Genomic DNA, 15,834 nt, shown 5'->3' with positions numbered 1-15,834 from the left:
GTCATGAAGACTGTATGTTAAGAAATTCCTTCCGTAAATAATAGGGAAAACTAAGGATAAAAGGAGAGCATAGAAAGCTTTCCAGTGAAGTAGAGGAAAGCAGAGGCCAGTGAAATAAAACATGCAGTAATGTCCTTATTTGTTAGTGAAAGTAAGATGCTACAAAGAGATTCCACTACATCCATCTCAAAGAAAGAACTGTAACTGAATGACTGTAGCAAGATAAAGGAACCCATCAGTTGCTGTGCTTTCTGAGTGTGTCCATAAATACCTCCCAGTGGCAATTTACAAGGTGCTGCAATATCAATATAGCAACAGATAATCATAATCTGTCATCACTCCTTTACTCCAATACCTTCCTTGTCCATCCTTTCTACTGAACTGAACAATTTTTCCAAAGAAATAAAGTCCATATAGAAGACTCACATCCAACAGAAGCCACCCAAATTTGGCATTTCAGATGTGACACATTTTCATAATGCTGCTGTCACTGACAACAAGCTCAGATGTAAATATATGAGACTTAATATTAACTTGTTATCCAGTGAACAAATACATTTGAAACTACTGAGAAACTGAGCTAGTCCCTAAAAGTACAAACAGTGTTTCCACAATTTTCTTATGCTTAAAGTTATCCATTGCCTTATTTTTGCTATAAATAATGTTGCATATCATCAAAAGTTTTGTATTTAGTGTGCTAATGCTTAACTGCAGAGCGTCCCAAATTCTGGCTGCCACGCCACCTCAGACAGACTCTGGTGAAGAAAGTGGGTGAAACAATCAATATTGTGATCCCTTTTCAGGTATGTATCAGCTTCCATTTTGTCATGGTTATTTATGATTTCTTACCTAAAGCAGTTTCCCTAATGCAAGTTTCCATTACTTCACTGCCTAAGCAGAATTACACAAGTATGGCTGATGATTCATGAAACCCTCTCAAAAATTTGAGAAGGGGAGGGAATCACTCTTTTTTTCAGAAATTTTTTTTTTTACAGTCAGAGTTTCTTCCTTAATCCCACCTTTTGGGGAAGAAGAAAAAAGTGCTCTAAGTAAGTGCAAGCCCATTCCTGCTTACTGAGTGAGCACAGGAGGCACCTTAGGGAGAAGCAGACAAAAGTGTAAGAATCCAACTAATTACTCTTCTGGAACCAAGGCACTTGATGCCACTGGGCAACTTCCTTGGCAAAAGCATGTATGTTAAATTCTGAAAGGCTGACTGCAAAAATCAGAGTTTGCAAATAAAGGCAGGACCCCAGTTGGCCCTGGGATGCAGAACCCCAGTATGTGTACAAAGACCTGCTTGGGCATTACTGTGCATGAAGGTATAAAAACCAGAGCATGCTGAGGGTTATCAAGGGTGCATGTATGCAACTACACTTCACTAAGGCATGCACAAAATTGCTAAAATATACACCAGACTGACCTGACCAATTACCTCATCTTGGCATTTTCTAGCTGTACAGACCTGACCATTTCTACACATGCCTTTTTTCAGATGCAAGACTAGAACAATAGAGTGCAAGAATTAGTGTGTGCAAGGAAATGGTTTCCTAAGGGAGAAATAGCAAAAGAAATGGTAAATTACAGACTCTGGCTCTGACACAGATATCCTCAGTAATAACAGATATATCACTTAATCAAGTCTTCAGTTAAAATTTTAAGACACTGAAATTTCCCTACAGTCCAGAATTGACATTTCTAGAAATCTAATCCTATTACTAGTGATGAGCTTTGAAATTCTCATATAAAAGATACTGGACATATGCAAAACATTTTTTTTCCACAAGGGAGACAAATATGCACACATCACCTGTATTCTTTTGTTTGAGCAGCACTGGCAGGAAAAATATTGTTAGAGCAAAATTTATGTAAACTTACAGGTACATGTCTTTTTGCACTATGGTTACTGGGTCACATGAAAAGTTGCTTTTTTTCAGAGATATCTCATTAGTACACATTTGCATCCCCTTCTTGAATTGCATGCTTGAATTATTTCAGCATAATCATAAGGCATTTTTTTCTTTCACATTTCTTATCTCCAAAACTGTTAAAATTACTTTTTTACTGATGTCTAGCCACACACAAAATTCAAGATTTGTACATCTGCTATTTCTGAGTTATGTAATTATTTTTTAAAACCCCTAAAATAAGCAGATATTTTTCTTGCTTTGATGTCCAAGTTGAAGAAAAATTGCACAAATTTGACAAGCTGTCCTATAAGCAGGGGAATAAAGTTTAGCATTTTAGAGATTTGTGTCTTGTGTCCCCTTGTGCTGGTTTTGACAGGGCCATTAATTTTCTTCATGGAAGTTGCTATGGGGTCGTGTTCTGAATTAGTGCTGGAGAGAGTATTGATAATTTTGGGGTATTTTAGCCATTGCTGAGGGCAGTGCATACACAGAGTCAAGGCTGCCTCTGCTCCCCCAAAGCCTCTGCCAGGAAGGGAGGTGCTACACCATGACAGCCCCATATCAGCACTGTCCCAGCACATGCAGCACCTCCTCTGCTGAGAGCAGCCTCCCTGCAACATTCCCAGAGATTTGCCAGTTCTGGGCCCTCCTTCCCTCACTGACACGTCCTCAGCTCCCTGGCCAGGATAAGTGCATGTGGCAACTAATCCAGAGCTTCACTTAACCCTGCCTCACCATTCAGCTGCTGCCAAACAAAAGAGTTAAAAGACTGAGCTTTGCCTGACTTTTCTCAGTGCGGACACTAACTGAGGTTTTGGCATTTCAACCAGTGATCAATTTTTCACAGAACTGTACTAAGCTAATCTTAGAGATTTTGAGTGCTCTGGCAAATTTGGCCAAATTGAACCAACTGATTGAAAAGTGATTTGAGTAGCTGACTGACAAATCATGTGTTGGTACAAGCTCTTGTCTCCTAAAGGGTAGTGCTAACAAAAATGCCAAAATCTATCCAGCAACACCAGATTTTGCTCTGAGAACAAAGCCTGAATTTAATTCAATACGTATTTTTTGAGTGAATTAAATTTGTCGTAGTGTTGAACTGCAGCTCTCACAGTATTAAGAACTGTGGCTACAGCTATTTAGAATATGTAATACTGATGACCTTTCAAAAAAAAGCAAATCAAAAGGAACTTTTCCCTTCACATTTTGAAAAATTTTAAGTCGCTGGCAATTTCTATTGCAGAAGACTCTAAGTAGATACAGAATCTAGAATCTAGTGAACGTGGAAGCCAGTGTCTTCTACTATTTACAGCCTCTGCAACCTTTCCAGTGACCTCTGTGGTCATTGCAGTAAAATTCTGTGAAATACATTGTCAAGGTATCCTGGGTTTAATGCTACTGGCAGATCTATTTAAGCCTTTAGATCAAAATGTCCCAAAAAGAAAGTAAAATATTGTTACTAACGGTTTTTTTTTTTGGTTGAGTGCATTAAGCAGGTGGAACATTCTGGTGAAAGGAAGACAATCAACAAATTCTTGCCTCAAAATTAACTACATGGCACGTGATTGGAGGGGTATTACGTGCTATTAGTGGTTAAAATTCACAGTAGTACTGAGCAGTCTTTTTGTCCATCATAAATGTGTGAATATAAATATCTAAGAGCATTTAAATTCATTCTTCCCTGGCTGTGAACTCCCTAAGTTTCTCTGGTGCTATTTAGCTACTCTGTCGCTCACTGTTCTCTCTCAGATTATCTATTACACATTGCAGAAATCCAATCCTCTGACATATGTATTAGGAACATGCTTTCTATCTGATTATGCTTTTCACAGTCTATAAATATAAGAGTATATGAAAACCAACACTTTGAACACTTGCAATCTTTCACTGGCTCTCACAGCTCCTCAGAAAAGGAGGAGCTGTGAGTGAACATATCTGATCAACCACACTAGAACACCAGCAGCAACAACCTTGTAATCAGTCTGAAAACCTGCCAAGTATTTGTCTTGACAAAGTAGAAATTTAAATAAATGCCCATAGAACTATACTATTTAGGCAGATTATTTTCAAAGCATTTCCTAGCCAAATTTTTCAAGGAGGATCTTCATATCACTTTAAAATACAGGCATATGTGGGAAGTAAAATAGAGTCAGTTCTTGGCCTGTTCACCAATAACAAGACACAACTATGGAACATAAAACACAAAACAACCCAAACCCTTTCACTTATTCCAGAATTTCTACTATACATTCCAGCTGAAGAGAGAAAGCCATTTCTTGCTCTAACAGGTTTTTGTGAGGGTTCAGTGAAATGAGACCAGGGTACAGGTACACTAGAACAGGACAAAACTCTCTTGTATCTATTATTTCAATGCTGCAGGCCTGAGGTTCTCTTAACTATGCTCCTTGGCAGAAAGCTGTAGGAAAACAATTTACCAGAGAGAGAGAATGCAAAACCATTGCTCATTCAAGGTCTATACATCAGCCCTGATGTAAAATAAACTACAATACATCCGATGAGTTAGAGAAAAAGATCATCAATGAACAAGTAGCAATTTCTAGGTGTTCTAGACATCTTTTAGTACAATTTTGGACAGATCTTGGCCTGACTCTTATAAAAGGTGAAGTTTTTTTCCTAATAACACTGGAAAAAAAAAAAGACTGCACAGACCTTCTGCTACACCTGAAATAAAGGTGTAGCAATGCACAAAGATTCATTATTATTCTGTGTAGTTAGGCACCAAAACCAAGACTCTGAGTATCTTAATCTCCCTCTGTAGGCTAAAGGAGTGTTTCAGACAGAGAAAGAGTCTTTCCAGTGGATTGAGGAACCTTGCAGAGCTGCTTTCTGTGCTCTTTACCTGAGACAGAGTCCCCATTTCAGTGCCTTAGGCAGCCTGAGCAGAGCTGACTGCTGCCCTGCAAGGTCCCACCTTCCCTCCCCACCCACCTGAATGAACCACTCCAGACCTGTGCTGCTCTCTTTCACCTTGCTAATCTGGCAGAAACTTAAAAACCCCCACTGAGTTATTTTCTGTTGGATTAACTATTAATACACTTAATAAATATGTTATGGCCATTTTCTGGGGGGTTTTTTTGGGATTCCTTGGTTGGAGTTGTACTGTGGAAGTATCCCCCCAATAACTTTTGAAGAACTAAATAGTACTTACCATTTTTCCTGGAAATGGCTGGATGAGAGTGATGCACACCACTGGTATCTCACCGATTCCACAATGCCATCTTCCATGGGTGTAGCAACCCTGACTGCTTAGGTTGACAGTCACCAAAAGAATTTTGCAGTGCAGAAAGAATTATACAGTAAATTTCACATCCCCAATATTACATCCCATTCACAAGATTACAATAATTGTTTTTAAAAAATCTTCAAAAGGCTGGAGGACAGAGCAGCAAACATTTTAAGAACGAGAGGAGAAGGGGAGTGGAGCTAATAAAGTCCTCAGGTGTGTAAGGGTTCTGCTAATAACAATCAGAATAAGTCAGATCACCTGTTGGCCACTCTGATGCCTGGGAAAGAGCCCAGTACACTATAGTATTTCTGCATTTGTTCTCACTATCAGTTCAGTTTCTAACTAAATGGCATCCTCAGAGCATGGTGCCACTAAACCACACAGGTGGTAGCAAATATTTGTCTGGAAAAAAAATGGTTAAGTATTTATGGAGTTTACTATCTCAACTCTGTGTATTACATTAAGCCTTCTAAATTTATTGCTAAGAGAAGAATGGAAATACTAAAACCTTAAAACAAGTTTTTTGTCTCTATTTAGGGTAAACCAAGACCCAAAATCACTTGGCTGAAAGATGGTCAAGCTCTAGACTCCAAAGATGTGGGAATTCGGAACAGCAGCACAGACACCATCCTTTTCATCAGAAAAGCAGAGCTTCATCACTCAGGAGCATATGAAGTCACTCTTCAGATAGAAAACATGTCTGATAAAGTTGCAATAACAATACAAATCATAGGTAAGACCCTGACAACATCAGAATTAAGCAGATCATGCAAATCAAAATAATGGCCAGGCTGAGGTAACCCAAAGGTCCAACTATCTCAGAATCCATTCTCTTTCAATGGTTGGCTGCAGATGGTAGGATAAAGAGCAGGGCTAGTGTGTGATCTTATTTTCCTACTACATTTTCCCACCTAGAAATTATCTGTGTCCTAGAGACTTTAAGAGGGTGAGGGATATTCTTTGCATTCCATAGTTCTTTAGTAATCTTTAGTGATCTTTTTCTTGCCTAATTTTATTCAGTCTGTATTTTAATCCAGGTCTAGTTTGAGAATCCAAACATCCTTTTATAAGGAATTTCATTTTAAGTACATATACCTATTTGTTTTGATTTGAGTCTGTCTTCTGACAATCTCATTTGACATCCAGTTTTGTATCAGAAAAAATCATCAATAATCATTCAGCTTTTCCATGTTATTCATGAGTTTACAGACTTCAGTCCCACTTGCCTCAGTTAATTTTCTCAAGTTTTACTCTCTTCATTTTGACTATTTTCAAACAGATGCCATTCCATATCTTTGATCATCCTTATCAATCTCCTTTCTATTACTCTGAGAAAGATAGAATTTCAGAGTTCTGGTGTTCTTAGGCATAGCCATATTGTACTCAAGGAAGGAAATAAGAATCTTGGAATGGATGTATTCTTACATGGGGTTTTTTTATTAGATAAGGATAGGAAGATAAAATCATTACCATAATATACCTCTACAGTTCCAAAAATTAGTAGGCACAGTCCTGTGAATTTGAAAAATTCACATGTTATGCCTTACCCTCTTAAGAGTGTCTAGTTATTCTGGGGTTTATTCACTATTATACAATTTCCAGTCTCTTTTCTAATGTCATTTTAAAGGAATGCATTGCCAAAATTTCTTTAACTTCTGTTGGGATTTTGTGAGAGATACTCTGAGATCTTGCCTATTCAGATTTCATTAATGTTTAGCCAGGGTTTTTCTATTTCTCCTTATTACCACTCCTTTTAACATTCTTGGTAACTGTTTTTATTTCTCTTTCCCCACATTTTCACGATGTTATCCCAAATTTCTTCCAGTGTATCAATACATTTTTTGAATATTTGTTTTGGCTCAACTCCTCATGTTTTGGAATTAAAAATGCTGACTTTGCTCTGCTTAAAGTTTTATTAATTATGTTGGCAGAATGGGTATGCAATGGTGCCAACAGCAAACAAGAACTGCATAAAAAATTGGAGCAAATATGTCTTAATACCAGCAGCTGCTTCTGCTCAAGAGGATGACTGCAGTTCTGCAAGAGCAAAATAAGTAAATGGCAGCTAAACCAAAATAATCCCGAGTGCCATGGGAAGGTGTGGATGCCCCATGCCTGGTGGTGTTCAGGGCCAGGCTGGATGGGGCTCTGAGCAATCTGCTCTGCTGGAAGGTGTCCCTGCCCAGGGCACAGGGATGGAACTGAAAGAGCTTTGAGCCATTCTCTGACTCAGGTAAAGGGGAGTAGTGCACCCTACACTCTAAATTATCTTTCCAAAACTGGTTAGTGACTCTTGATTCTGGCCATTGCTCTTAGGCCATAGCACCAAGTATCTTCTGCCTATTGTTTGTGTAGAAAGTCACAAAAACACATCCATCTATCATTGCCACAGAGTTATACCATACAGGAAATGAATGATTGAAAAAAGGAACTAATCTTATCACACAGGTAAGAGTTGGAGGACAGGCATTAATTTTGTACTTCTTGGGCAGGTTGGTCAAATGAATGGGAAGACATATATTTCATTAATTTATGACCAAGAAGAGAAAGGGCTTGTAACATATATTGCAGATACTTCTGCAATCAGGGCATCTACTCTGATTCTTGATTCTGTTATTCTGTCATCAGAACTACATTTTCTCAAATCTGTTAACTGCACTTTTTGTTCCCCAGATTTTCTATTCTCTTGGCACGACAAAAATATGGGTGATTCAGGCACTCTTTCTACATTCCTGGTGGTGCTTTAGGTGCTGTAGAACAGCAGGCTGAAAAGCCAGCCTGGCTTTCAGAGACACAACAAGTCAATCAGTGATCTTTTGAGGTGTCTTTTCATCAGCTAACTTCCCTTGGCAAAAGTCTCCTTGATGAAGAAGTAATGCTTGTGGCTTCAGCACCTATCATTTTTTGGGGTAAGGCAAGAGTGCAGGTAGCCAAAAGCTCTGCTTGGTGATGAGTCAGGTCAGCTCCAAACTAGAGGAAACAACTCTGTTACTGCCATCACCTTCCCTCGTTGCCAAAACAGTTGTTGCCATTTAGTCTATAGATGAAAAAAAATGCACTTTTTCTATGGGAATAGAATATTTAGAAATAGATTAGACTTTTAGAAATTAGACTTTTAGAAAGTTCTAAGATAATGAAAATATCTCCAATCTCTGGAGAATACAGTTCCCTCAACTTCTTTCACCCTCTACATGAATCAATAAATTATGTTTTTCATCATGACTTCTATTGACTGAAGCAAACCTCAGTTATATATTTTTTAAACTGAAATTAATTCTTTTTCTCATTAGGTATTATTTGAAGATATAAATTATAATTTATCTTTGAAAGATAATTCACACTTTATCTCTTCTTCCCATTGTATAAATTTCATTAGTTTTCAAAACTCCTCAGCTGAGCTTGTGCTGAGAGTAAGACAGAATACTTCCTCAGAATATAAATCCCCACTCTGACACAGTGCCCTACAGAAAAAAATAATTTGGGTCAGAAGCATCAGTAAATTTAACTTTTCCCATCCTCTATCCACAAGCTAGAGATGTACTGGTTATTACTGAGAAAAAAATATTCTACCATTCTACGAAGAAATTTTGGATAGATCTTGCAGATTGCATTATCCCATTGAACCACAAAAATCAAGAACATAAAAATCCATGTAGCAAACTTATCCATCTCTGCCTTTTTTAAGGTTGTTCTTCATACATATGCAGACAGGTATGTAATACGAAAAATTCTTCTCTTAAATCAGAATAGATTAATTGATTTCTATAATGAAATACATATCTAACAAAACAACTATGTGTTTTTTTCTTCTAAAATGATGTGATTAACATGTGATTCATGTTACCAACAAATGCATTTCCACATCCCTATAAGCAATGTTGTTCGTTGGACAATATATTGTCATTCCCTACTTCCGAAACAGAGAAGGAAATGTAAGAAGGCTTTACCTGGTTGGTGGCTGCTGAGAAACACAGAGGATGGCAGGTTTTTCTCTGAAATGCTAGTTAAGATAGGCAGAAAGAGGGTGATAAATGCAATGAGAGTCATGCATTCCATATCCCTTATCAGACATCATGCAGTGTTCTAGCAGGCACCACTTTGAAGGAGGACAGTAGGGGTCAAACCTAATTATAAAGCAGTTTTCAATTCCAAAGTTTGTCAGTGAAAAGAGAATGAGCACATTGTACTTTGATGTAGAAAGTCACAGTTCCCCTAATAACAAACACTGATTCATTACTGGTTTGCATATCCTTCTTTAAGGAATTAAATTACATGCCACCTATAATTACATTCCTCTGTGCTTTGCTCATCTCAAACCTACATCCATCAGATTCGTACCATTTTCTTAATTTTTCCAGTTTAGCTACACAATGGGGAGACAGTTTCCCTTCAGCTGTCTAGAATGATCTTGAACTATTTTTCACTCAATAACAAGATGAACTATCTAGCTGTCCCCAGCAGTCCCCATAACTGGGTGCAACAATCTAACATCAAAAAGGTGAACTGCTGTACTCAAAAAAGACAGAAATACTATTTAATAAATCTAATCTAAACCTTATAGTATTTGACTAAACAACATGGTATAAATACGAATGATCCTCAAAAAGAAAAAATTAAAATTATTATCATTTCTATGTTGTTTTTCTCTATATTTCCATGTATCTTAAAAAGGACACAGATTTCTCTATCTCTTTGAGAGTTTGTTCATTTTCTAGTTATTACAGAGCAATCACCTAGTGGGCAAGTCAAGCACTGAGCCAAGAGGGAAAAGGTGTGTTCCCAAATGGCTGGCCTTCCTCAGCTGGAAGGCACATACCACTGCCCTGGTTGGTGCAGCAATGTAGATAAATGGCCAAGAAATTGCACTGAGGTAACAAAGTAAGTAATAAAACTGCAGTTAAAGAGTTAATCACATCCATCCAAACAACACAAACTTCTTATTCCATTTTGAAGATGTTACTAATTCTAGTGTGTTTTCTATTTCTCTGTAGGATTCAGGCCTCTCTAAAGAATATTCAAAGGGTATTTGAAAATTTCCCAGTGTTCTTGTTTACAGTTTTAACATAAATGAAGTGTGTTGCTATGGAATGTTACAGATTGCTATCAGGTTCTATTTTTTTTCCCTGCATGGGGAAATGACAAAGCTCTTGGATCCTGAACTAAAAGCTAATGTTTTTTCTTATGTCTCCTCTGCAGACAAGCCTGGTCCTCCTCAGAATATAAAGCTTGTAGATGTTTGGGGATTTAATGCAGCCCTGGAGTGGACACCTCCCCAGGACGATGGCAATGCTCAGATCTTGGGCTACACCGTTCAGAAAGCTGACAAAAAAACCATGGTAAAAACTTGGCTGGGTTTGTGGCTCTGAAGGGAGTTAAACCAGCACCTGCTCTGGGAACACAGAGACTTGAGGGAAATGACTGAGTTCATAACACTCATTTGTGTGTCCAAGGTGTCTTGTGGCACCTCAGAGGCAATTAAACATTAAAAAATAGAATCTAAAAACCCCCAAAAGATGAAAGATTAAATGCTCTGTATAAAATGGAAGAGACCAAGCCTGTGCTGTCTCAGGTGATGACTGCATAGACAGCTCTCCTTAGAAGGTGGAATTTTACTTTCTATTTGCAATTATATTTTTCATAAATGCAGAAAAAAATTGAAGGGAACGGAGGAAGAGTTAGACTTGAAGTGTGATGCCAGGCATACCAGGGTATGTACTGGGAGATGTATGAATGCCTGTCAAACTGAAAAAATATCTTTCTCATGGAATACCCCATTAAGCAGGCACATTCTGAGTACACATTTTGTATCAGACTCCCCAGATATGAGTATGGCTAAAATATGGTAGAGAGTTGAGGGAATTTTTTGCTCTAAATAGAAACATTCGTACGCCTATCATACTGCCAGAATATAAAAGTAAGAAAATAGATCAGCTGATCTTCACAGAGAGCAACAAAATATCACAGGTTAGTGTTAAATACCTGTCAGCCTGTCTTTTCCTTGGAGCAAAAAATATTCTCTCTATTCCAAAAGCAGCACCAGTCTGACCTTCCATAACATCTTCCTAAACAGTGCAGTTTTGTTACAGGAATGGTACACGGTTTTTGATCACTATCGTCGCACAAACTGTATAGTGTCAGACCTGATTATGGGAAATGAGTATTTTTTTCGAATCTTCAGTGAAAATTTGTGTGGATTGAGTGAAACTGCTGCAACCACCAAAAATCCTGCCCACATCCAAAAAACAGGTAACATATTATTCAAACCAAAGACCACAAAATCCACTAAGTACCAGAAGTAATACACTGGCAAAATGGAAAATAGAGTTTTACTAGCTGCACCCCTGAAGATATTTTCATTATTTAATAACTAGCATTTATAAAGAATTTTAGCATCAAGAGCCTTTATCTAGGAAGATCTCATGTACTAATACAAAAGTTAGTTTAAAAATATTTAATAAAAGTTAAAATATTTAATAAAAGTTAGTTTAAAAATATTTAATCACACAGTCTTCCTAAACTGTCTGAAGTAAATAATACAATAGAGGGCTTATATTTATATTTCGGGGTTAAAAGTGGAAGATGTCTGTGGTGAAGACTTTTCCTGCATACATATGGCTATCATATTTTTAACAGAAGCTGAAAACCCATGATTGCCAGGACCTTTTACCTTAACTAACACATTAAAGATGAGATGTGTTTTAGAATTAAATGTCTAATATCTAAAGACTTTTTATATCACAAACGCCAAAAGCTTTGAAGCTTCTTCAAATCATACAGACAAAATAAATGACAGATAGATTGTACACAAGTCAGCAGAACTGCAGCCAACACTGTTCTTACTGTTTTGTCTCTTTGAACTGCAGGCACCACTTACAAACCCCCTTGTTACAAAGAACACGACTTCTCCGAAGCTCCCAAATTCACCCACCCTTTGGTGAACCGCTCTGTGATCGCAGGATACAACACCACGCTCAGCTGTGCTGTCAGAGGAATCCCCAAGGTACTGTCACCCCTGTCACTGATTGTTGCACCAAGGCAAGAATTGCTGCCGGTTCAGGGTGGCTGAGCGCGGCGTGGCTGCGGAGCAGCAGCAGAGGCCACCCGCTCATGCCCACCTTGCTCACACCTCAGGCTGCACAGAGGGGGACAGCGCACAGCCGGGGGGCAACACGGTCAAGGGGACAGAGGGAAGGGCACTCACTGCCTGTGGTGGCACCGCACCCCTGGAAATGCAGCACCTCTGCACAAAGCCTGCTCCTGGAGAAGGCAAACAACGACAAAATGGTCTGGTCACAATCTATACTCTGCTCTCTCCAGACTTTGAAGAAAACAGCTGCTGAATGTCATCTTCTGTTCCACTAACCAAATGACACAGAGGAACAGCAGTTTTTTTTCTGTCACACCAATACATCCACATAAGTTTTTGACAGTCTGAGCTATTTTGCAGAACTACATAGAGTAAGGCCTGGTCTCGTGTGAAGTTTTTTTGTGGGGGTTTTGTTGGTTGGGGTTTTTAATCTCACAGGAATATTTTCTCATTCTAAATATATTTATGAAAGTCCCATCAAAGAGTACATAGAGATGTACTATGTTGTTAATCAGGAACAAACAGTAAAAAACTGTATCAGCTAGGAGCTAAATTTAGATTTCTCAGAAAAGGGAAATAAGATTTTTGTTGACAGTAAAGAATTTACCATATTATGACATAATCTTGTCCTAAATTTAAATTAGCACAATCCCTTCATGTCTGGCTGCTTATTTTAAGCTTCTTTCACTACCTCATACCTGTGAAAGGATCTGATTGCTACAGAGCAAAACATGTAACAATCACTCCATCCAAATTTTTAAAAAATCATTTGCTGAAGTTCATTGGATGAAGAAGGAGCTGCAGAAAAAACTCAAAAGCAAAAAGGAGGCATATCTATGTAAACAGCTCCAAAAAAAACAAGAACATTACAGAATAAACACCAGCAACCATAGGCAAAATCCATCTTTTAGTAGCTGCCTCAGCTTAGAAATGACAGTGTTATTGACAATATTCCCTCTTGGTTAACTGACATTTTTGTGCATCTGCATCCACTTCATTCTGTTTCCATGGTTTTAAGAAGATTCTTAAAAAACCTTCTCAATTTTGCAGCTGTTCTTGTGCAGTAAATGAAGGCTTTGGAATGCAGGCATGCTAGCTCCTCCTTCGCGTTATCCTGAAGGATCCAAGTAGTCCTCAACCTTCAGTACACCTAATGCTCTTAAAGCAGCTTTTCCAGATATGCCTTTGTACTTCCATTGCCCAAATTAACCTTGTTAAAATGTTTCAGTACCTGCAGCAATACTCTGCAAAAGCTCTCATTACCTTATGTGGATGAAAATTTCCCACTTATTAATAATTGTGGATTCTCAAGCACACCTCAGGACGATCTGTATGGCATGGAAAAGTTACCACTGCAAGCACAGACAGTACTCATGCCCTGCCAGTAATGAAGTATAATAAGAGAAATATACCCAGAAAGATAAAGAAGCTATAGAGAAACAAGGAAAAATGTTAAGGCAGAAAAAATTCCAGCAGAGACCTGTTGAGAAAATTAAGCAAGTGGCAGGTGGGATGCACTGGATGGATATACCACAGGTCAAAGACAAAAGTGATTCCACAGATTTGAGTGCACTCTGTAAAAACAGTGTAGTAGTTTTGGGGTTTATGGATGAAGAAACAGAAGACATTAATGTCTGAAAGAAAAACAGATAAATGTAAAGCTTGGTTTTCTATTCTATAAAGACTGTTTCTTCATTGTATGTACTAATGAGCTCGAAATAAACAAAAGCAGAATACCTGATTTTTCATTTTCAAAATCTCCTTTATAAAAATTAAAGGCACATTTTCAGGGACTTGAAACAAAACATAGAAGCATGAATTGGTATAGAAGCAACCACTTCATTCCACAGCAGAAGCCAACAGGAACTTCATTTTTAAATTCCTGAAGTTTCTGAAGACACGCTAGAGAGTTTGGAAAATCCTTTGCTGGACCAAACTTTGGCATACTAATTTGGCCACCCAGCACCTGCAGACTTTTATGACACTTCTGTTGTAATAATCTGTGACATTTAATTCCCCTTCTGTAAGACACTTGTAGCATTCAAATACATTTTAATAAGCACAACTAAATAACTCCTAAATGAATGAATTTGTAGACAGTTAATAGGGGTTGGGTTGTTTTTCCTAATTGCAATAAAACAGGGCAAAACCCTACATTTTCTATATGCTATTTTTGAGTTAACAAAAATACTGAACTTTTGAATTATTGGTTTCATGAATTTGTACAGAATGAGATGTTCCTTGAAAAATTATTAACAGTGCTTTGTAAATAGTCCTCATAATACTGTTTAGCCTTTGATGGCTACATTGAGGCTGCAAGATCAGGTGTAAATCTTCCATTCTCTACCTTCTATTTAAAAAAAAATCTTCTTTTTTGTTCTTCAGCCAAAGATATTCTGGTTCAAAAACAAAATGGATCTCTCTGGGGATGCCAAGTACCGCATGTTCAGTAAGCAGGGGGTGCTGACCCTGGAGATCCGAAAACCCACTCCCTTTGACGGAGGCATTTACACCTGCAAAGCTGTGAATGAGTGTGGTGAAGCTGAAATAGAGTGCAGGCTGGATGTCAGAGGTAATCAGAGGAACCCTGTGGACAACCCCAACACTGCAATGAAGGGAGAGTAATGGGTAGTTAAAAGGAAATAAAATCATAGCTCCCCTTTATCTGATTTTTGGGTGGTCTATAAAAATTTTGTTAATTACGTGCATCAGTAATATTGTTTTTTTCATTCTGAAGCATTGTGACAGAATTAGGTTACTTGCTAGGTAATACAGGTCTGATGGTGTACAATTATTGCACTTAGATAGACTCCCTTCCACTGCTAAGTATCTGCTCTAGAAAGAGGAAGTCAGAAGTGCAATAATTGCATTGAGCATAACTTCATTAGACTTTGTGCTTATTCCATAACTGAAGGTTTTAAATCAAGTCATTGGCTATTGAACATATGTAAAAGATAGTGCATGCTACATCATAAATATTTTTTGTAATGTAACAAAACAGTAACAAATTATTTTGTTTGTCAAAAGGACCAGGAACAAAAATCACATGTTTATAACACAAATTTTAAAAATCAAGTATTAAATATTTTTGTAAAGCTGCCAGGAAAATATCTATTTATCAATATAAATGTATGTAGCATTACTTTAAGTGCTCAAACCCAGCAAGAGCTGCAAAAGTGACCTACATAGCAGTAATTGATGGAAATCCATTTTCAGCACAGCAAGCCTGAAGGTATTTCTACACAGCACCAAGTTGAATATTTGACTCAGTGCTAAATCAGGAATGTGCATACAGTACACCTTGCAGTGCTGGCTGCCAATACCCTCAGGGCTCACAGATTAATTTTATCATCATTTGAAGCCTGCTTTAGGAACATTAAATCTTCTTAGAATCATCAGATAAAAGCAACTAGTAGAGCATCCATATTTCACTTTCAGTACCAAGTCTCAATTTAAAATGAGCATTATTTAATGTCTGCTAATATGTTAAACTTTTTTTCATTCTCCAGCACCTCAGTAAAACTCTGAATCTCAATTGATCTGCAAGTCAAGGTAAGAATAAAAATAATTCAGCTGGATAAATGAGTAAT

General features: G+C 37.7%; 1 protein-coding gene across 1 annotated transcript in view; it reads left to right on the top strand.

The window, feature by feature from the left end:
• MYBPC3 (myosin binding protein C3) overlaps positions 1 to 14,869 on the top strand; it is a 59,249-nt gene extending 44,380 nt beyond the window's left edge. Inside the window, exons 28-33 of the mRNA XM_064422687.1 lie at positions 715 to 803; positions 5,695 to 5,890; positions 10,354 to 10,493; positions 11,244 to 11,403; positions 12,021 to 12,157; positions 14,630 to 14,869. Of these exons, the coding sequence (XP_064278757.1) occupies positions 715 to 803; positions 5,695 to 5,890; positions 10,354 to 10,493; positions 11,244 to 11,403; positions 12,021 to 12,157; positions 14,630 to 14,869 (962 nt within the window). The remainder of the gene's footprint in view (positions 1 to 714; positions 804 to 5,694; positions 5,891 to 10,353; positions 10,494 to 11,243; positions 11,404 to 12,020; positions 12,158 to 14,629) is intronic.
• Positions 14,870 to 15,834: the final 965 nt, after the last annotated feature.

The sequence above is a fragment of the Passer domesticus genome, chromosome 6 (genome assembly GCF_036417665.1).
Source record: "Passer domesticus isolate bPasDom1 chromosome 6, bPasDom1.hap1, whole genome shotgun sequence".
Classification (NCBI taxonomy): Eukaryota; Metazoa; Chordata; class Aves; order Passeriformes; family Passeridae; genus Passer; species Passer domesticus.
The sequence above is the reverse complement of the archived record's forward strand: the minus strand, read 5'-3'. Positions and strand labels throughout refer to the sequence as shown.